Below are 21,943 nucleotides of genomic sequence, written 5' to 3' on the forward strand. Positions count from 1 at the left end.
CAAGAGGTTTAATTCTGAATGTAGAGCCTGCCTCCTCTTATGTAGAGTCTCGCTTGGTAGTCTGTCATGTTCTTCATCTATTTTAGTAATTTCGCTTTTTATCTCTGCTACTTTCTTCGCTTCGGATTTATTTCTGTGGGAAAGATATAAGATAATCTGTCCTCTTAAGAAGGCCTTAAGAGTTTCCCAGAGTATTCCTGCAGAGATCTCAGGGGATGTATTTGTCTCTAGAAAGAATTCGATTTGTTTGGATATAAATTCAGTACAATTCTCGTCAGCTAATAGAAGCGGATTGAGGCCATCTCTCGGGGTGAGTGTATGGGGCTTAGTAATTTCAGCTCCAAGATCATCGGAGCATGGTCTGAAATAACAATAGCATCGTATTTACAAGATTTAATCTTAGGCAAGAAGTTATTATCTATAAAGAAGTAATCAATCCTTGAGTAGCAATGATGTACTGGTGAGTAGAAAGAATATGTTCTTGAATTTGGGTTTAAAAACCTCCAGGGATCTGATAAGTTGTGATCAGTTATAAACTTTGTAATTATCTTTGCGGTGTTAGTTGCCGTTCTCCCTGTGGAGGAAGTCTTATCTAAAAGTGGATTTAGAACACAATTAAAGTCCCCAGCCATTATAAGTTTATGAGTGTTCAGATTGGGAATGGATGCAAATAAATTTTGTATAAATTCATTATCATCAACATTAGGTGCGTAAACATTTATCAAAATCATTTTACAGTTAGATAAGTCTCCCATGACCATCACATATCTCCCTTCAGGATCCAATACTACATCTGATGCTACAAATGGTACTGTTCTATGTATGAGAATTCCCACCCCTCTAGTTTTCTTTGTAAAACTAGAATGGAACCTTTGGCCAGTCCAGTCTTTTTGCAGCCGGAACTGATCCTTACTTAGTAAGTGGGTTTCCTGTAAAAATACTATTTTAGCATTTAGACCTGTTAGGTGAGAAAGTACTTTTTTTCTCTTTAATTCGTGATTCAGGCCTTTAACATTCCAACTTACGAAGTTAACTGTTCCATCATGGAGACACTGATTCTGAGCTTTTGGTGTCATATTATAGTCTTAACTGGAAGTGAAATAGTTTAGGTCTTAATTTCCTATTCCCCCAAGAGTTGTTGCCATGCAGCTTATTATTACGTTGATAGTTATAATTATAAAGATTGAGATGATAGATTAGATATAGATCAAGCCTGCTCTCTTTCTCTTCTCCCCTTAACCCCCCACCCTCCCTTCTTTCGCCCCTATACCCAGGTCAGACGACCGATTTGCACGTCAGGACCGCTGCGGACCTCCACCAGAGTTTCCTCTGGCTTCGCCCTGCCCAGGCATAGTTCACCATCTTTCGGGTCCTATCACGTACGCTCTGGCTCCACCTCCCCGGCGCTGCGGGCGAGACGGGCCGGCGGTGCGCCCGGGCCACGGGTGGGCCCGGGATCCCGCCTCGGCGACGCCGTCCAGGCGACCGGCGCCGCACCCTTCACTTTCATTGCGCCACAGGGTTTCGGCGAGACCCGCCGCCCCCGGCCCCCGGAGGTGGGGGAACCCTCCGACTCGCGCCGTGTTAGACTCCTTGGTCCGTGTTTAAATTTAAATTTAAATCAATTTTGGGGTTAAAGTCATTTTCTACAGGTTTGGCAGGAGATTGGATAATTTGTAGTCCTTAGAATAATGGCAGATAAAATTAATATTTGTAGCCATTTAAGTCACTTTGTAGTCACTTTAAGACCTTAAAAATCCTTAAATATGAGTTTCATTTATATGTGCGCTATAAGTTCAGTGCAACCGAAAATGTGAAAACAAGATTCAGTCATGCAGAACTTGATAAAATAATTTTAGAAGACAATATTGAGTGTGCTTTTCCAACTGTAGACATTGCTTTTCATATATTTTTAACATTAATGGTCACAAACTGCTCAGCTGAGCGCTCATTTTCTCAGTTAAAATATATTAAAAATCCCCTCAGAACAACTCTGCATGAAGGCAGGCTGGATGCCTTATCTCTATTATGTATAGAAGCAGATGTGTTACGTAAGATTGATTATGAAGATCTAATCAAAAAGAATTCAAGGAAAAAAAGTAGGAGAAAATTATTAAGATAAATATAAAAAGAAGCATACAAAAATAAATATTATTTTTCTTCTTACTATTTTTTGTTTAATTTCGAATTTTCGATAATAAAATAAAATTTTATTTTCTATTTTGTTATTGTTTTAATATTTTGAATTATTAGTGTAAGGGGGCACCAAAATTACTAAGTGCTTAGGGCATCTAAGGGTCTTAATCCGGCCCTGCAGAACACGCTGGGTTTTCTTTCCTAACGGCACAAATGTTTTCAGTATAGAAGTTGAAAGCCCAATTTGTGTAAGTGAGGTAAGAGATAAGACACATAACTTTGAAAGGTGTTGTAAACTGCAGCTGTCCTGTGCCTTTAGTAACAATTATTTTATGTCATCTTCATTTTATTTAAAGGTTTGTAGTTATTTGTGTCCGATTTCAGCCTGTAGTGCTCTGGGGTGATCTGCTGATTTTTTTTTAATCCTTCATTTCTTGTTATTTTTGAGTGCTGTTATACTTTAGAGAATTTGTTGAGAATTTTAAGATTCTCTTAGTTGGTTATTTGAATTTTTAAATCAGTTCACCTTCATTTTTCAGAAGCCCACTTGTTGCCGTCTGTATGATGTGATTGCATTGAGGTGCGTGTCGTGAGTGTGGCGGTGCTTTAAAAGGAAAATGAAAAAATGGCAAATGGGGGGCAACATTTTAAAAGAAGGCAAACAACTCCCTAAAGTTTTATGTAGATGTTGGGCAGATGGCAGGTTTTTATTTCAACCATATTTATTTCAAATTAAGCACTTCATCTCTTCTTCACATTTACTTTTCCTGTTTGTCCAAATGATACCAAAGCAGAGGCTGATGAGTGATTTTTAATTTCCCACCACCTGCTAAATCTCCAGATAGAAAAATTTGAAAGAAAATAGCTTCATGTCTTGTAACTTTTACACGCTCTTTATCATGTCTAGTGGTTTAAAGTGAGGCAAGTACTCCACGGACACTAAATCTGTATAGTTTAATCTTTTATGCGTCTATATTATTTCTGTAAAATACCCCTGGTCCACTATCTATCTGTTTATCTGACTGCTGTACCAAACCGTTCATCAAAGTGCATGCAGCTGGACTATTTACATCAAAACTGAAGGTGACATTCAACAGGTGCCAATGGCTGTCTCCACTCCATACGTGAGTACAAGTGTGTCCGGCATGAAGCTGAGCTCACAAATCATCCTTTGTAACACTCCTCACTTATCTGATGATCAGCTAGGTCACCATTCCTGTTTATTCACCCACGGCGTAACTCTGACTGCAAATAGCCCATAATAGTATGGATTGGCATCAAATTTAAGGAACACCAAGTGCCTTTCAGGTCCACAGAGTGATCCACCCTTGTCTATGCCCAGTGTCAGACACGTGAAGGCAGTGGGTTTCACCCAACACTTCTTTGACACATTGAACTGGTCAGCCCCCTGTCCTGGCTGTTTACCCATCATGCAGTAGTGTTGAGCCAATACACTCATCTAGACAAGTTCACTCTGAGTTTGTCTATTGGTCCTGTTTGTATACTATAGATGCAGCAGGACCTCCATGTTTCTTGTAATCAGCCTCACCTTCCAGTTACTGGAGCCCACTTAGACTGTTGACTGATGACTTCATACAATTTTTTATAAAGACTCTGTGTTTGCCCAGACTACTAGATGGGCTTTGTCATTAAATCAGCCATCGTGAGCAATTTCGGATGTGTTCTTGGGACTTAAGTGCTTTGGGGGTCCCAGTCGTGTTCATAACCAAATCATGAGTACCATTTTAATTAATATTAATAAAGTATCTATCTATCTATCTATCTATCTATCTATCTATCTATCTATCTATCTATCTATCTATCTATCTATCTATCTATCTATCAGTAAACCATCACACCAACATGTGAGAAGTCATGCTGATGACGTAACATGGCGATATCCAAAAATTCCATTCTGTGGCAACTAGAAGCAGTGTCCTGGTAAGAGGAATAATAACATGTCGGTGTCCATCTTTAAAAATAAATAATGTTGAGGCACTGCAAAATAAATAACCAAACATCATCTTCAGAAGATAGAGGGTTGAAGATAAATAGGAAGAAGACGGGAGGAATTGCAAGAAACTATCAGGAGTGTTGTGTGGTCGAAGAATTAGAAGTCAGATTTTAAGACAGTGATATGACCAGCAATGACATACGGAGCTAAGACATGGACAGTTAAAGGAGCACAGCAGGAGAAGATGGTGGATGTGACAGAAATGAGAATGTGAGATGGATGTGTGGATGTGTGGAGTATTAAAAAACGACAGAATAAGAAATTAGACAAACAGAGGTAAAACAAAATTAGGAGAGATATGTAAGAAAGTACAAGAAGTGGCATTGATGAGGACAGACAAGGAATATGTGGGCAAAAGAGTGACAGGAAAGGAAGTGCAGGGGAAAAGAATTCGAGGGAGGCCAAAGCAGAGGTGGATGGATAAAGTAAAAGATTTGAAGGAAAAGGGCTTGACTGGTGAGGAGGTGCAGGACCAAGTGAATCGAGAAGGTTGTCACACACGTGCACATGGGATGCAGTTGAAGGGCACTGCATTGATTCTTCCTCATTTTCAATGGCAGACCAACCACAGGAAATATTGGCTGGACTCGATAGCTTCACTTCTGTTTCGGTCTCTATGATATCACTTCCCCTGCCCATCTTTAGAACCGAAGACTGAAGTCTATTAAGACCTGTGCCAGTTTGAACCAGAAACTTCCGTTTTGACAGCCTATCTCAAGTATACAGATGGCTGAGCCAAACCTTTCTCTTGTGTTGTGTGAAATCCTTTCACAGTTGCGTAGTCGCAGGATGATTGTCTCCAGGAAAAACCAGGAGCGGAACCTAAAACCTGAACTCCAACCCTTCTGGGTCCAGGTGGGAGAGTACCGTACCCAGTTAGCTGAGGATGAGGTGTGGGTCACTGTTCAGAAGAATCAGGCTCAAGCCCCATCCCAGAGTTTAGTATTTGGTACAGTCCACAGGGTGAGTGTAAAGGTGGCTAACAGAACAGAGCCATGCTGGAAAGGTGAAGTGCAGAAGGCTTGTTATGGACACTCGGAGGAGGAGACTGCCCCTCAAAAACCCCACAAAGGCAAAGTCCTTTGTAAAAGGTGAAGGAACCCCAGGCCAGCAGGCGAGGAAACTATTGAGGTGGGAGTTTGACCAAGAGCTGCAAACCCACCCTCAGGCATTTAAGCCTATGGGGAAAAAATGTGTGCTGGCTTTGGTGAGATAGAAACAGCGCCTGTCAGGTAGTGGAACAACTCAACTGTTTCTTTATAATAAACTCACTACCCAAATATCTTGTCCAGTTGGCCTGGGGACGATCCTTTAAAAACATGATCAATTCATTGAGGCCATTGTGAAAAATAGCAGTTTCACACTCTGGGAGAGCAATCTCGGCAAGGAAACCAACCAATGTGCGTCCCTAAGACTGAACCCTGACACCTCCATTTGGAGTAAGCGCTGAAGCCACCAATTCCTCAGCCACATCTCTTGTTAGCCAGTGAGGGGGACCACGCAGGAGGAGGGGATGGTGGGTGTTCTCTGTCATATTCCCCTAACAAACCCGTATACAGGAATGGCAATAGTAAATGGAAATATGGTAAAAGTCCTGAAGGATTCTGGCAGTAACATATCCATTATTGCTCGCTGTTTCATGTTGCCACGACAATGGGTAAAAGTTAAGACCAATCTGACCTGTTTTCACAGGGTTACTCATTTGTACAAGTCCGCCTCCTGTGTCATTAGATATGATGGATCGCTGAAAAAATTAGTGGTAGTGGTCCTTCATAAATCAACCCTTTCCAGTGATTGGTCTTATAGTGAAAGCGGCCTATCACGAGCCACTCCTAAACAAAATGTGGGCCTAGTTATGGACGGAGAAAGTACGTCCCAAGCTGTCTCCATGCCATGAATATGTATATGCCTTGGAGTGACTAGGTAATAACAGGACCGTCGCACTATGGGATGTCATCACTCTGCACACTGGCAGAGTGGGATGAAACCATGCAACTTGAGGTGTTTGTGGATCCACTCTGACAGCTGCACTTTCAATTTACTTAAAAGGGAACAATGGAATGACGATTCCCTATAATTTGCTAAAACTGCAGTGGTTCTGGTCAAAGGCCATCACACTCAACATCCCATATTACACAGTGCTCACTCCAAAGCCATCGCATGGAAATTAGTAGGTGTCTTTGCGTGAGTTGTCATCCCTAAGGAAGTCCTGACAGACTAAGGGACGCCCTTTACCTTGACAACGTTCAGGAAAGCTGCCAAGTTACTTAAGATAAAGCATTTAAAGACCTTGTTATATCATCCTCAAATTGATGGTCTAGTCGACCGGTTTAATCAGGTTCTTTAAATGGACTCTGCGAAGGCTAAGACTGTGTTTAGCACCCCTAGCGGTCACTGGCAGTATTGTGTCCATCCATTTGTGTAACACAGGGTGCCTGCCTACCAACTGGTGGACAAAGTGCTCCATCCTTATAACTCTTATAGTGTGGTGTACCAAGATGACGTTGTCATTTAATCCAGAACATGGAAGGAACATCTACAGCAGCTCAAAGCGGTTATTCAAATGCTAGGAGAAGCCGGTCTTTATATTAATCCAAAGAAATGTTTCTTTGGGTGAACAAAGCCAAATTTTTAAGCTACCTGGTGAGCTGGGTTACTGTGAGATCACAGTGTACCAAAGTAAGAGCCATTTTGAATTGACCCCGTCTGAAAACCAAGAGACAAGTCCAAGCCTTTCTCTGCTAGCTTGGTACAACTGCCAGTTGGTGCCTCAGTTTTCTGAGAGAGCGTAGCCATTGACTAATCTCACAAAGAAGAGGACCCCAAACAATGTGGTATGGGATGATGACACAAAAGCTACATTTTGTGCACTTTGCCTTTTATACTCCACAGAGACATTTCAGATACAGGCCTGGGAGATATGCTGAGCCAGAGCGTCAATGGTGTCGAACACCCTGTCATGTTCCTGAGCCGAAAATTGCTGGAACGTGAGACCAGTTATGCGATATTGGAGCGGGAAACCTTGGGGATCAAATGGGTGATTACACTGCTGCGGTACTACCTCCTGAGTCGTGAGATCACCTTGGTCACACACCACGCACCTTTACAGTGGGTGGCCTTGCACAAAGAGTCAAACCCTCGGGTCATGAGGTGGTTTTTAGACTTGCAGCTTTATAAGTTCGTTTGTTCACCAAAAAGGCCCTCATCACGCCAACACGATGCTCTTTCTCAGGTTCACAATCTCTCAAACAGGAACGCCCAACCCAATGGGTCTGGGCTGAGTGGGAGGGCATGTCATACACGTGCGCACGGGAGGGAGATGAAGGGTTCAAAAAGGGTTAATTGCACACAAGACCAGGGGGTGGCAGAGTGCACTGATCCTTCATCTTTTTCATCGGCAGTTAAACCACGGGAAATTTCACCTGGACTCAAAGACGTCACCTCTGGTTCCGGCCCCAATGATGTCACTTCCAGTTCCTGATTCGCTTTAAACCCACCATGTTTGCCTGTCTGTACCGTTCTGTGTTGGACTGAAGTCTGTTAAGACCAGGACCATTTTGAACCACAAACTTACATTTTAACAGCCTATCTCAAATATATGTGCGGCTGCCCCAAACCTTTCTCTGTGTTGTGTGGAATTCTTTCACAAGGTTCATCAAGAACATCGACCCCACACAAAAGTGGGAAAAGATGAGGAGGAAGAAAAAGTTCATAATAATAGCATAATAGAAACCCATAGCCACATTCATATTTTGCTTAGTTAAATTATTTTCTTAGGAATACATTTTGAAAGTGAAGAGCTCACAGCACTCTGATTACTTCTCCACCACAGCCTGCAGGTCACTCACATCGCTGTCTCTTAAATTCTGAGCTGTTATGAAGTGTTCTGCTGAGGGCCTTGTAAGAGCTGTAAGAGTTCTGGTGACTGTGACCTCGCTGTCAGCTCAGAGAAGACATTACAGGGCTGTTGTTCTCTTGTGTTTCCTTTACAGATTCTAAGAACTCGCTTTTAAAACTCAAACTTTAACACTCACTCTTTGCACTCTTTAACGTCCCTCTGTGCTCTCATTATTCATACTATTAGTTTGCCACATTTCTTTTTCTCATGTGTTCGTCTTTTCAAACTTGGTTTTAAATATTCTTTCACAATTTCTGTCTATTTTTCCTGTTAGCTCCTACAATTCTGCATTTCTTTGCTGACACCTCTGCTCCAAAAGGATCAACAAAATCCGGATTGTCGGTGAAGAAGACAGCAACTCAAAAGCCTCTAATCGCAGGCTTCCTGCTTCTGTAGGCCTCTCCAGAGAAGACTCGGCTTTTCTAGCTGTCCACACTACAAGTGGAGGTCACTTACAAAATGCTGTTCCTGAGTCTGCCATTGCCGGTCATTTAAAAGGCATCTGTGATTGCAGCACGTCTGCTGTCCTCCAACAGCTCCTCTATCAGTTGCTGATGCTGCTCATCTGTGTCACGTGTGTCACCTGTCCACATGTTGGGGTCCCAGTCAGCACTGCCCTGACTTTTACTGCACACGGCCTGTGCTTTGTTTTTCCTGATCCTCGTCTGCTGGTAGTCTTAGCTGTGGCTTTTCTACATGTCAGTACTTTACGTGTTTCCTGTCAGGTGTTGCCGCTGTCAGACGTTGACTTTCAGCACTCACTTCAACATCACTATCACTTTACACTTCATTTACTGCCTTTGTCACTACACTGATCTCATCTGTTACTTTTTCATTCTCTTCTCTCAACTTCTGACTCAGTTCCTCTTCATTTCTTATTCTAGCATTTCTACAACAGACGTCCACTTCCCTGCTTCAGGTCAGTAAGAGAAGCCACTAGAACTTTCCTTCTTAGCCTCCCACTACTTGCACCATCCACCTCACTGGTACAGAGCTGGTTTTACTTATGGCCTTGGACTTTACTGCGTCTACAATTCAAATCCAATCTGCAACATAAATTGTAAACCCTGGTTGCAGTGCCAAATCTTTACCTGAGGAAGGGTTTTGGGTTGACCTAATAACAAAATATGGACACTTTAATTCCCATGCTAAGATTCTTTGTTATGTAGACTCACACACATGTCCTCTGCCCCAGGTCTTGTTCTTTTATCCTCGTAGTAACCTGACCTGATAGAAGACATAGTCCACAGCCTAAAAGCACTTGCACCTGGGACTACGGCCCCTTATTCATCCAAAATTATCAGCTACTGCACTTCACAGAATGCACGCAGATGTCTGAGTTTTGACTGAATTCATAAAATGTCTGCCTGCTCTCAACAGCCCTGCAGGATCAGCCATGGCGGCTCAGCCCAGTAGATTAGGAGCTCAGATTGTACATTGGGCTTTGACTCCAGCAGTCCCATTTTTGGGGCGTTAAGCCAGCATGTGGTATTTAGGGACTGGACGAGCTTAGGTGAGCCTCTTCTGGGCAGGTTAGTCACACTTTCACCAGATTCTTGACCTTTTATTTGGAGGCATGACACCACAGTTTCATAATAATGGGATTGTGTGCTTAGCACTGTCCTGCACTCTTTGTTCACCTATGACTGTGCTGCCAGTGACAGCTCCAACTCCATAATTATATTTATGATGACACCAACATCATAGGTCTGATGACAGGTCAGCTTAGAGAGAAGAGGTCTGTCTGCTGAGTCAGTGGTGTCAGGGCAGCAATCTGACCAGTAATGTCAGTTAAGCCAAGCAAGGAGCTGGACAGAGACTTCAAGATGCAGAAGACACTTTTATCTAAATCAGAAGGCATGTTGTTGAAAGGGGAGGCTGATGAATTGCACTGGCTCATTTAATTCAATTCATTTCCAATTTGAATACTTTTACATAAAATCATGACAGATAACTTGGGTGGGTTTTAGCAAATTGCAGTATTTACATTAAAAGGAAAGTCAAGTGTGCCCCATTTCCTGACGTTTTATTACTTTGGCCTTTATAGTGGAGTAGTGCTTTAAAATGGCCCATTTCTAAGATGTCTAGCTTCTGCTGAATATCCTCCTACATAATAATGAACCTCTACATGATAACGACTCTTCTTTCAGTGCTGAGTGTGAGGCAGGAAACAACCCTGCAGCAATCCATCACAGGACCCCTCCAGCACACCATAGCAATCACACACGGGGGTCACTTTAGTGGAGCTGAGTAACCAAACCTGCACATCTTAATGGAATGTGAGAGGAAAAGCAGAGGACAACACACATTAACATGGTGTTCAATGACATTGAAGTCAGCAGACAATCATATTGTGCAGTCAGCATTTAATGCTTAACTTTGACTTTGGTTTGAGATCATCCATGACGTCATTTGGCCCTCACTCTACTGACTTGAGGAAAAATTCAAAGCAGGTCTACTCAACCAGGAGCATGAGAGCTAATGGAGTGGGTGGACAGTTACAGATTTGCTTACACTCTCCATCAAAGAGTTTCAATCCATACATGCATAAAGTAGGAAAGAAAATACATAAATTCTGAATTTACGAGTAGCTTTACTGTAGAAGGAATAAGCGTGCGTGACAATGTATGGAGTTTCACTAGAAAGATATTCAAACAGTAGGACTCCCCTCATAGGAAATCTTACATTGTTATGTTAGACAAATTAATTTATGACAATGTCTCATATTAAACAGGAGACTAAAAAGTATTTTATATGAATATATATAAATATATATATATATATATGAACAGTAATATACTGTATAATATATAATTTGTGATTAATGATTGAAGTGACTACTGTATATATAGAAACACACAGTGACAGAAGGGACTACAGTGCTGTCTTCTTAACAGACATCGTGTGTTTTCCTCCTTCTTTGTCTCCGATTTTTCTCTGTCATCCAGACTCGAGAAGATGAGATGACTAACTTCACCATTATTGTTGCCATTTAAAGTGGCAATCAGATTTGAGACTTGTGAACACTTTTATCTTTTCAATGACACAAAAAATTCTCAGAATTAAATTACAATTGTCTCTGGACAACTGAAGGCACAACGTGTCATTAGAACATTAGAACAATCTAGACGAGAACAGGCCATTCAGCCCAACAAAGCTCGCCAGTCCTATCCACTTGTTTCCTCCAAGAAAACATCAAGTCGAGTTTTGAAAGTCCCTAACGTCTTACTGTCTACCACACTACTTGGTAGCTTATTCCAAGTGTCTATCGTTCTTTGTGTAAAGAAAAACTTCCTAATGTTTGTGCGAAATTTACCCTTAACAAGTTTCCAACTGTGTCCCTGTTCTTGATGAACTCATTTTAAAATACAAGTCTCGATCCACTGTACTAATTCCCTTCATAATTTTAAACACTTCAATCATGTCACCTCTTAATCTTCTTTTTCTTAAACTGTAAAGGCTCAGCTCTTTTAATCTTTCCTCATAATTCAACCCCTGTAGACCTGGAATCAGCCTAGTCGCTCTTCTCTGGACCTTTTCTTGTGCTGCTATGTCTTTTTGTAGCCTGCAGACCAAAACTGCACACAGTACTCAAGATGAGGCCTCACCAGTGCATTATAAAGGTTGAGCATAACCTCCTTGGACTTGTACTCCACAGATCGTGCTATATAACCTAACATTCTGTTAGCCTTCTTAATGGCTTCTGAACACTGTTGGGAAGTTGATAGCTTAGAGTCCACTATGACTCCTAAATCCTTCTCATAAGGTGTACTCTCGATTTTCTGACCGCCCATTGTGTATTCAAACCTAATATTTTTACTTCCTATGTGTAATACTTTACATTTACTGACATTAAATTTCATCTGCCACAAATCTGCCCAAGCCTGTATGCTATCCAAGTCCTTCTGTAATGATATAACGGATTCCAAATTATCTGCTAATCCACCTATCTTGGTATCATCTGCAAACTTAACCAGCTTGTTACTTATATTCCTATCTAAATCATTTATATATATTAAAAATAGCAGCGCCCTAGCACTGACCCCTGTGGAACACCACTCTTAACATCGCCAGTTCTGATGAGGTTCCTCGCACCATCACCCTCTGCTTCCTGTGTCTGAGCCAATTCTGCACCCATCTAAAAACATCACCCTGAACTCCCACTTCTTTTAACTTGATGCCCAACCTCTCATGTGGCACCTTATCAAATGCTTTCTGAAAGTCCAGATAAATAATATCATAAGCTCCACTTTGATCGTATCCTTTTGTTGCCTCCTCATAGAATTCCAACATGTTAGTAAAACACGACCTCCCTCTTCTGAACCCATGCTGACTGTTCAGAATAACTCCTGTCCTTGCCATGTGTTGCTCAATCTTATCCTTAATAATTCCTTCCATTAATTTTCCTGTGATGCTTGTTGCTTACTGGCCTATAGTTGCTTGGATCTGCCCTGTCACCCTTTTTATATAATGGGATGATATTTGCCATTTTCCAGTCCTTTGGAATCTCTCCAGTGCACAGTGACTTCCTAAAAATATGTGTCAAGGGTTTATATATGTACTCACTAGCCTCCTTAAGAACACGAGGATAAATATTATCTGGGCCTGGTGATTTGTTTGATTTCATCTTATTTAATCTGAGCAGCACTTCTCCCTCTACAATTTCCAAATCCCTCAGTACCTCCTTAGTAGTTGTTTACCTCTGGCAGGTTATCCACTTGCTCACTTGTAAACACCTCAGAAAAATGTAAGTTTAGGGCATCTGCTATTTCATTGTCTGTATCTTTTAATTCCCTTTACTATTCCTGATGAACTTGACCTCCTCCTTAACTGTTCTTTTACTACTAAAATACTGAAAGAATCTCTTGGGGTCTTCTTTCGCCTTATCTGCTATATTCCTCTCCAACTGTCTTTTAGCCTCTCTGATATCCTTCTTAATGGTTGCCCTCATGTTCTCATACGCTACGTTCTCTTTGCAGTCATTAGTCTTATATGCCTTATACAGCAGTTTTTCCTTTGCAACTTCTTTTTAAATCTTTATTAATCCATCGTGGAGTTTTTTTTAGTTTCCTATTACTTCCAAATTTAGGTATGTATCTGTCCTGCATTACATGTAAAACATTTTAAACCTGTTCCACTGCTCCTCGACTGTCTCCACATTTAAAAGCTTATCCCAGTCTATCCTACTTAGACTTTGTCGATCTGCTCAAAATTAGCCCTACTAAAGTTCAACTTAACAATTTTAGTCTTTGCATCTGTACTCTTACAAAATACTGAGAATTGTATTACATTATGGTCACTTGACCCTAGTGGTTCAATCACCTCTACACCCTCAATTCTATCCTGATTATTACAGAATACTAAATCCAGACAGGCTTCACCCCTTGTTGGTGCTTTAACATGCTGTGTTAAAAAACAGTCACTGATTACTTCTAAAAACTCCTGCTCTTGTGCTCCTCCATCTGTAAGGTTATCCCAGTTAATATTTGGATAATTAAAGTCCCCATGACTATAATATCCCCCTGTAAACTTGCCTTTTTGATATTACTAAAAAGATGTGTGTTGAAATTACTGTCTGAATTGGGTGGTCTATAACACACTCCTAAAATAAGACCTTTTTCCTTAATATTTTCCAGGTGAAGCCACATGTCCTCACTAAGATGGGGCTCATCATCCAACTGAAGATGACTTACATTTAAACCTTGTTTGGCATAAACAGCAACCCCACCTCCTTTTCTGTTCTGTCTATCCTTCCTAATAATGTGTATCCCTCTATGTTACACTCATCCCCATCTTTGTTATTTAGCCAGGTTTCCGTTATTGCTAAATATCATAATTATGCTCTGCTACATACAACTCCAACTCACTTACCTTATTTTTGATACTTCTAGCATTAAGGCAAGCTATTTTTAATGTGTTAATCCTTCAACATTTACGTGTTTGTTTATAATTTACATTACTATGCATTTTTATTTCTACACCATTGTTTGTTCTTCCATGTATAGATCTAAATCTGGCCTGTCCTAAACTCCCTGCACCCCCATTCCCTAGTTTAAACAATTCTCAACTAGCCTACACATACGCCTCCTCAATACATTGGTGCCCCTCCGGTTCAGATGTCATCTGGTATAAGTCTGTGTAAAGAGGGAAATGAGTGCCCAGGCTGACAGTCCCTCCAGCCTGTATTACAGGCCTCAAAAGCAGGTGGTTACTGTGACTTCTAAATCTGTCATCTTCATGGAGTCTGAGGTGTTAAAAAGATAAAGAGAAAGTGATAAGAGAGTGAGGGGTGAGGGTGATAGAGAAGAGTGTTAGGGGGATAAAGGGCGGGTCAGGCAGGCATGCTGCTTGTGTGTCTGTGTTGTTGTGACACATCTTAAATGAATAATACTACAATCTTCAATTGCCTGATTGATTGATTGTATTATTTTTATTATCTGCCTTGTGTGTTTGTGTTTTACCATAACTTCAGTATATTAACTTTGGACATTTCTTAGTTTTTTGTTTTTCTTTTTAAAAAAGCTTGTTATTTCGAAATATCAATTACTAACTAGCATGGTTTATAACCAGAGGATGGAGAAAAGGTAAAAAAAAAATAAAAAAACCATCAGTCACACGGTCAACAACGGAGGCGGACACAAACAAAAACGCTGCTCAAAGGTCAGACATTTTCAATGCTTTGCGGAGATCGTATCATATTGTTAGAGTAAGACAGCAAAGATTTCACATCTTTTATTCTGCAGTTTTTGTGTTTATGTGATTTTCCCACTTTTTCCTTATCGTTCTTGTTTTTGATGGAATTTTGGAAGATGGCATTTCATTTTTTTATTGAAATGGTAATAAAATTATTAGTATGTAATGTAGATCACATAATTAAAGTTTACATAGCTAATTAAATATAAGCTTATTAGATCCTTTTTCACCATTTTGAATATATTTCGTGTATAAGCCAGTAGCCTTTTTACAGAATAGATCTTGTGGTCGAAATTTAATATCTTATTAAAGAGAGAAACATCCTCTAACAGGGCAATTCAGTTATCAGGCAGGAGAAAAGCAGTTCATTGTATCTTTTAATTACTCCTCGGCAAAATGCCTTGGATGAAGCATCCTTCAGAAGCAGTCCGTTACAACCTGGTCAGCATGGTCAGAATGGTCAGAGAGAAACAAAGAATAGAGTTTAAATTTTATAAACTGTTGAATTTATAGGCAGTGTCAATCAATGCATACATTTCACTCTGGTTGGTTCATTGGTTTACACCCAAATGATCAAATGATTTATATAAAATAAAAGTCTGTTATATTATATTCTGGTTCTTCTTATACCTTTGAGTTGCACCAACTCCCTTGAAATTTCTGTGCATATAACAATTGTCCATTCTTGTTGCTTATTGTACATCTGCTGATTTCTTAGTCATCCTGCAGTACGTTTTGTATATTTCATCAGCCTTTCTTCTGGTGCATTCTATATTTACTTGATCATCTCAGTATTTTTCCTAAAACAATTGATGGATTTCATTTTCCATTATTTTGTTCACTTGACCTTTATTGATATTTCTTTAAGATGAATGCTGTGTTACCCTAAAATTATTCTTCCGCATTCCCCTTTTGAGGCAGTAAGGAATAATTTCCTATTATAACCCTATTTCTAATCTGTATAAAACGTATGTATACTGAATGTCCCACCTTAGAAGTTAAAAGGAAGTAAAAGATTCCTGGCTGGCTGCATTTGGGAATAACAGAAATCAGTGCAAATCATTAATACCTAAAGTTAAATCACATAAATCAATAATAACTAATAATAAATAACAACACGTATTAAAGTCATTTTTCTTCAGAGTATACTGGCATCACATGTTTTCCCCCATAAATCTCTGATTTGTGTCCCATAAACCTCTTAACTTCAATGTCAAATGATAAAAACATTGTCAACAGCTGTTTGATTTCCTTCTTATCCAACAAACATTAGCTGTCTTGGTTCACAGAAGTCCAATATTTTTCATCAATGTTTTTGTTGATGGTGATACAGACAGCCCAAGTATTTACTTTAAAAACATCCAAAGTCCCTAATTTATGGTGCCAATGATGTGTACAACAATAACCAGAGATAGAGTCCTTACACAAACTACCTGCTCACATCCTCGTGCTCTCATTCACAAAGCTGCCCCAAAGGTTTAGGGGCATAATAATTCCTAATTATTTCTGGAAATGAGATAAAAATACACTTAACAGTTAAAACTTAACTTAACTTAAAACAGTTACGCTCCACATTCCCATTCCCAATTCCCTAAGTACAGAATACTGTTCAGTTATGTGCAGTCTTGGGATTTACATTATTTAGAAAGGAAATTTGTATTTCATTTCATCTATGGCTAACATGTTATTGTCAAAAGTTACAGTTATCTTAAAATACATCTATTATAACCTCTCAACTTTTTAATCATAAAGCTATTTTTTGTAACCTAATATTTTACTAATTAAATTGACACGTACATTTCTACCTGTGGCTTCAGAATTTAACAAGTGTCCGGAATGTTTCATTTGAGCATCAGATTATTGAAATAAAGCTAAACCCTATTATCAGCTATGTAGTCATTCAAATATTAACCTTCTAAATCACATTTAAGATATTTAAATTACTTGTGAACAAGAAGTGATGGGAAAAGGAATCAACATCTCATACTGTATCAAATGCATTAAAATTTAAAATCTTCTTTTTATTTAAACAATGCTCTCAGGGTAGTTAGTGCATCACACCATTACATGCAGTGCTTTAAAGAAAATACTTTGATATATAAAATGCAGCTATGCTTAATAATATTGATTTCTTTGACCCATAACCTCCTGTTAAGGCTAGTTGTTTATGGACACTTTTTCATTGATTTCATCCTGAAATGCTTCTTGCAGCTTCTCTTTGTTAGTTAACCCCCCTTTGTACAGCATATCTTTATACAGAACACCACCTGGACTGGAAGTCACTGCTCATCACCAGCTTTCTTGCTATCCTAGAGATATTTTTTTTTATTGTTATTTAAAAATTACTAAAAGAACTTTCTTCCATTTGAGTATGGCCAGTACTCGATGGAAAAGGCCCACACATTTATACTAAATCCATTGAAATGTATCATTGGACCTAATCATATTCATTTTTTACATTTAAATTCAACACATATTTATGTACACCTGTATTCATTACCTCTTCATTTAAAACAACACCACATATTTTCACACATTGTCTTTAACCAAACAAATTCCTAAACTCACATAAATTCCTTCAAATATACTTCACTCACGGAGTTCTTTCACTTTGTACAAAATACTCAAACTGACTTAAACTGTCTTTAACACATTATACTTACTCAAGTTTTATTATTATTATTATTTAGTGCCAATCACTGCGCCACTGTATCACCCCTACTTCAGTCACCCAACAGCTCATGGAAAGAATTTAAAACAACGTCCATAACAAATAAGCGGCTTCACATTTAGAGTCTTTTCAATACGTCAGCTGACACAAACTCACACACACACACACATACCAGCAGCATTTTATCCTTAAAAGAAATTGTCTCCTTTATATTTTATAATTATCAAGAACATTTTTCCCTAAGACTTGATCAGGCTCTGAAGGAGAGATGATTTATTCATATAAACATTTTTATAAGTAAAGTGGAGACGTTTTCATTTTATCAAATATTACACATTTTCAAAACTCACATTTTAACACAAATTAACTCAGAGTTCTGGAACTTTATCAGATATTTCTAAATTTGTGTGCACAATATATTTTGCTTTAAACATTCAGTATCTTTTCATACAAAGATGTCCCATTCACACATTTCTTACACAGAACAACATTTTCAGATACACAAAACAATTCTTTCAACACGTCATCTCACACACGCATTTTTTTAAATTCGCTGCACATCAAGACGTCTTATTTACTTACACACTCTGCCTGGCATAAAAAAAAATAAAAATACGTACTCATTTATTTTCACAGAACATACAAACTCTACATAAATCTTCCATATTCCTTGTTCTAAACCAATTTAGAATTAAACATTTAACCCAATCTAATATTTTTAAATATACATGTGAAGAAAACGGCAATACATATTCTACACTGAATTATGTTATAAATTAATTGCATTATATAGAACTGCTCTAGTTTTTGTTACTTATTATTATAAATGATGGACCATCAAAAATACTAATAAGAAGACAATTTATTTATATAGCACCCTGCCCAGAATTCAGAAAGAACAACAGGACCGATATAACATTGGCTACAAATAATATCTCACTAAATAAAGATAAATACAGGATATACAAAACATCCATCCATCCATTTTCCAACCTGCTGAATCCGAACACAGGGTCACGGGGGTCTGCTGGAGCCAATCCCAGCCAACAAGGCAGGAACCAATCCTGGGCAGGGAGCAAACCCACCGCAGGACACACACACACCAGGGCCAATTTAGAATCTCCATTCCACCTAACCTGCATGTCTTTGGATTGTGTTAGGAAACCGGAGCGCCCAGAGGAAACCCATGCAGACACGGGGAGAACATGCAAACTCCACGCAGGGAGGACCTGGGAAGCGAACCCGGGTCTCCTAACTGCGAGGCAGTAGCACTACCACTGCGCCACCTGGATATACAAAACATTCAAATAAAATAAAAGACAATAATTCAGATTAAAATACAACATACAAATCTTGAACAAATAGCATAAATTGTGATAAAAACGCAAACCCCGAGTACCTGGACAGATAAAGGGGGTAAACTGAAAGAAGGGGCCGAATGTCAGGTCTGTTTAATGTCCTCCTAAACAAATGAATGGAGTCGGCTGATGTCATTAATTTAGGGAGGTCAGTCCACAGTCAGGGCGCTATATACAGCTGAAGGCCCTGCTGTCACCCACAGAGTGCACAGAATGAGAGGACCTTAGTGGGCAGGTCAAGAACAGAATTTGATATTCAGTCCTGTAAGACACAGGGAGCAGTGAAGGTGCAGCAGGATGGCTGTGATGTGCTCGCTGTTGGTGGTCCGTGTCAGGACTCTGGCAGTTGAGTTTTGAATCAGCTGGAGTGGTGATATAAGATCTGAAGGGGCACCTGCCAGTAGTGACTTACAATAATCAATGTGGGATGTGATAAAAGCAGGGACAAGTTTCTCAGCATTCGAAAAGAAGAGGATTGAGCAAACATAAGGAATGTGACACACGCGGAATTAAGAAAGTTTCGTAATGTGGCTTACATAGTGAAATAAGAAGAGCAGGAATCAAAGTGACACTGAGATTCTTTGCAGTAAAAGAAGGTCTGATGAGATTTTCACCCAGAATGGTTGAAGAGGAGTTTGTTTTCTTAAGTTACACTTTAGTGCCACTTTGCAGGAGTTCAGTTGTTGTAATTTAATTTTAAAGAGTTTTGATCTGTTCAAGTTTTAATTTTCATTTAATTTCACCGAGGTAAGTTGTGAGCAGAGAAAGCTGTGATGAAGTGTCACTTTTAACACTGAAACAGATCGAAGCATCATCTGCATAAAAATGATAAGCCAGTCCAAACCTATGAATAACTTACTCAAGAGGAAGCACAGAGATACAGAAGAGCAGAGGATGTCATTTCATTAACAAGGGGAAGTCAGATGGAGGAACTCCTGTGAGAAATTAAGGCATGAGGTTCACCCTGGACATGACATAAGCAGCATGGCCACAATGCCTTATGTAATAACTTATTTTACACAAACTGGGACAGTAGCTCCTCAAGATGAAGGTAACAATGCTTAGCACAGTAAGAAAAAATAAGCCAGAGCTCCCATCTCAACTGCTGGCCACACAGAATAGGCCAGTGAAGACATTAAAGTTTGTCTAAACAAATGACACATCCTTGGTGCACAATGTGACCTGCACAGGGATAGGAGATTGCAGGGCTAGAAATGATAATTGACTGTAACAGACTGGAACAGGGAGAAGGAGAGGAGCAGTGTAAACCATTGGTGACTCCTCACATGCTACTGGGACGACATGTGCCAAAGACCCCAGCATGTACAGCCATTGTGTCGATTCAACAGTCCAATCCACAGGGGAACCAATGACGGCACCCGTAGTGTGTATGCATAGTGAGTGTGTTTGTGTGTCTCACTGAGTGAACTGTACACTTATTAGAATATTGTGTAGATAATGAAAATATTCAGTTCTGCTTGATAAACAAATAGAATGTGATCTGAGGGTGAAGAGTAAACAGCTTAGTTACATTGCTTGTTAAAATAAAGTGACCAGATGATTAAAAAAAAAAGTCCCTCAATAGTACATACGTAGCAAAAATGTTATCATAAGTTGAAATTCAACACAATTATATTTCATACTTCTGAAAGAGAAATAAAAATACATTTGTAAACTACTACATTTGTGAAGGACTGAAGGGTGGGGCTATCGAAAACTATCATTGAGTGTATTTCAGTAATTTATGTAGTGACTTAGAAAACCACAATATTACATTAAAATATACTGATCAAAAAAATGAAAGGAACCCTTTTTAATCCGAGTATAGCATCATGTCAATGAAACTTCTGGGCTGTTGATCTGGTCAATGAAGTAGCAGAGGGGCTTGATAATCAGTTTCAGCTACTTTGGTGCACGGGGGGGGTCAAACAATGAGACGACCCCCAAAACAGAAATAAATGGTTTAACAGGTGGAGGGAGGCCACTGACATTTTCCCCTCCTCATCTGTTTTGTCACTCGTTTTGCATTTGGCTACAGTCAGTGTCACTACTGGTAGCATGAGGCCATAACTGGACCCTACAGAGCTGGCACAGGTAGTCCAACTTCTCCAGGATGGCAGATACATCAATATGTGCCATGCCAGAAGGTTTGCTGTGTCTCCCAACGCAGTCTTTGGGGCACTGAGGAGGTTTCAGGAGACAAGAAGTTACTCCAGGAGAGCTGGACAGGGCCGTAGAAGGTCCTTAACCCATCAGCAGGACCGAAGGAACAGAATGAGCACTGCTAGAGCATACAAAATCAGCAAAAATAGCATATTAGCGTAAATAGCCATAAAAGTAATTAAAAGCTTCTGAAACATTAGATTAAGCATAAATTAGAATGTCAAACAAATATGATCAGTCAAGCAAATGGTTAACTAAAAAATCAGTCATATTACATTATTTTTTAGAAGGCTTGAGGCAGAATTGGTAGTGTTGGAAAGACGGATAGGACAGAACAGGAATGACGCATAGAATGCCTGTGCACCTGTGTGGACAAAATAAGAAACTAAGAAAAAGGTGGCCTTGGTAGAAGGATGAGAAACAAGCTGAAATGGTGAATCAGCAAAAAGACAGCAATAGGCTTTTGCTATAAACAAGGTCACAATGATGTAATGCATGAAAAACAAAATCAATGTATTCAAGAACTAGCATAAATAAATATAGAACAATATATTGAAATTAGCGCAGAGATTAAGCCAAATCAAGCATGCCAATACAATAATTAAATAAAGGCACACGCCGTATTTCTTTTAGTTAAAAGCTTAACTTTGGAAACCAAATAACCAGCATGAAAGGCTTAGGAAAGGAAATGACAGCAGAATGCCCAAAGATGGAAAAAGGAAGCATCTGCCCAACCAAAAGACCAATCAAAAATAAGCAAAACAAAAACTAGAGATGAACAATGGACAGTAAAGACAAGTGCAGGATGAGCTAATTGAACGAGGTCAGAGTGATAAGAAATTACTATATAAGTTTTGAGTTTTGAACTGTTCGGGGCTCAATCTCATTTGGCCGAATCAGGTTGAGTCCGTGTTGTTATTATTGTTGTTCTATTGTAATAAAGCTTTAAAACTCTGTTTGCCTATCCTGAGTCCTAATAGTCTTCATTTTCAGGTAAAGAGCTTCTTGGT

General features: G+C 39.4%; 1 protein-coding gene across 1 annotated transcript in view; it reads left to right on the forward strand.

Annotated features, from left to right (window-relative positions):
- Nucleotides 1-21,943, forward strand: part of LOC120528886 — a 40,610-nt gene that overhangs the window by 11,752 nt on the left and 6,915 nt on the right. Inside the window, exons 2-5 of the mRNA XM_039752962.1 lie at nucleotides 1,275-1,556; nucleotides 4,925-5,043; nucleotides 7,043-7,221; nucleotides 8,323-8,440. Of these exons, the coding sequence (XP_039608896.1) occupies nucleotides 1,275-1,556; nucleotides 4,925-5,043; nucleotides 7,043-7,221; nucleotides 8,323-8,440 (698 nt within the window). The remainder of the gene's footprint in view (nucleotides 1-1,274; nucleotides 1,557-4,924; nucleotides 5,044-7,042; nucleotides 7,222-8,322; nucleotides 8,441-21,943) is intronic.

The sequence above is a fragment of the Polypterus senegalus genome, chromosome 4 (assembly GCF_016835505.1).
Source record: "Polypterus senegalus isolate Bchr_013 chromosome 4, ASM1683550v1, whole genome shotgun sequence".
Taxonomy (NCBI): Eukaryota; Metazoa; Chordata; class Cladistia; order Polypteriformes; family Polypteridae; genus Polypterus; species Polypterus senegalus.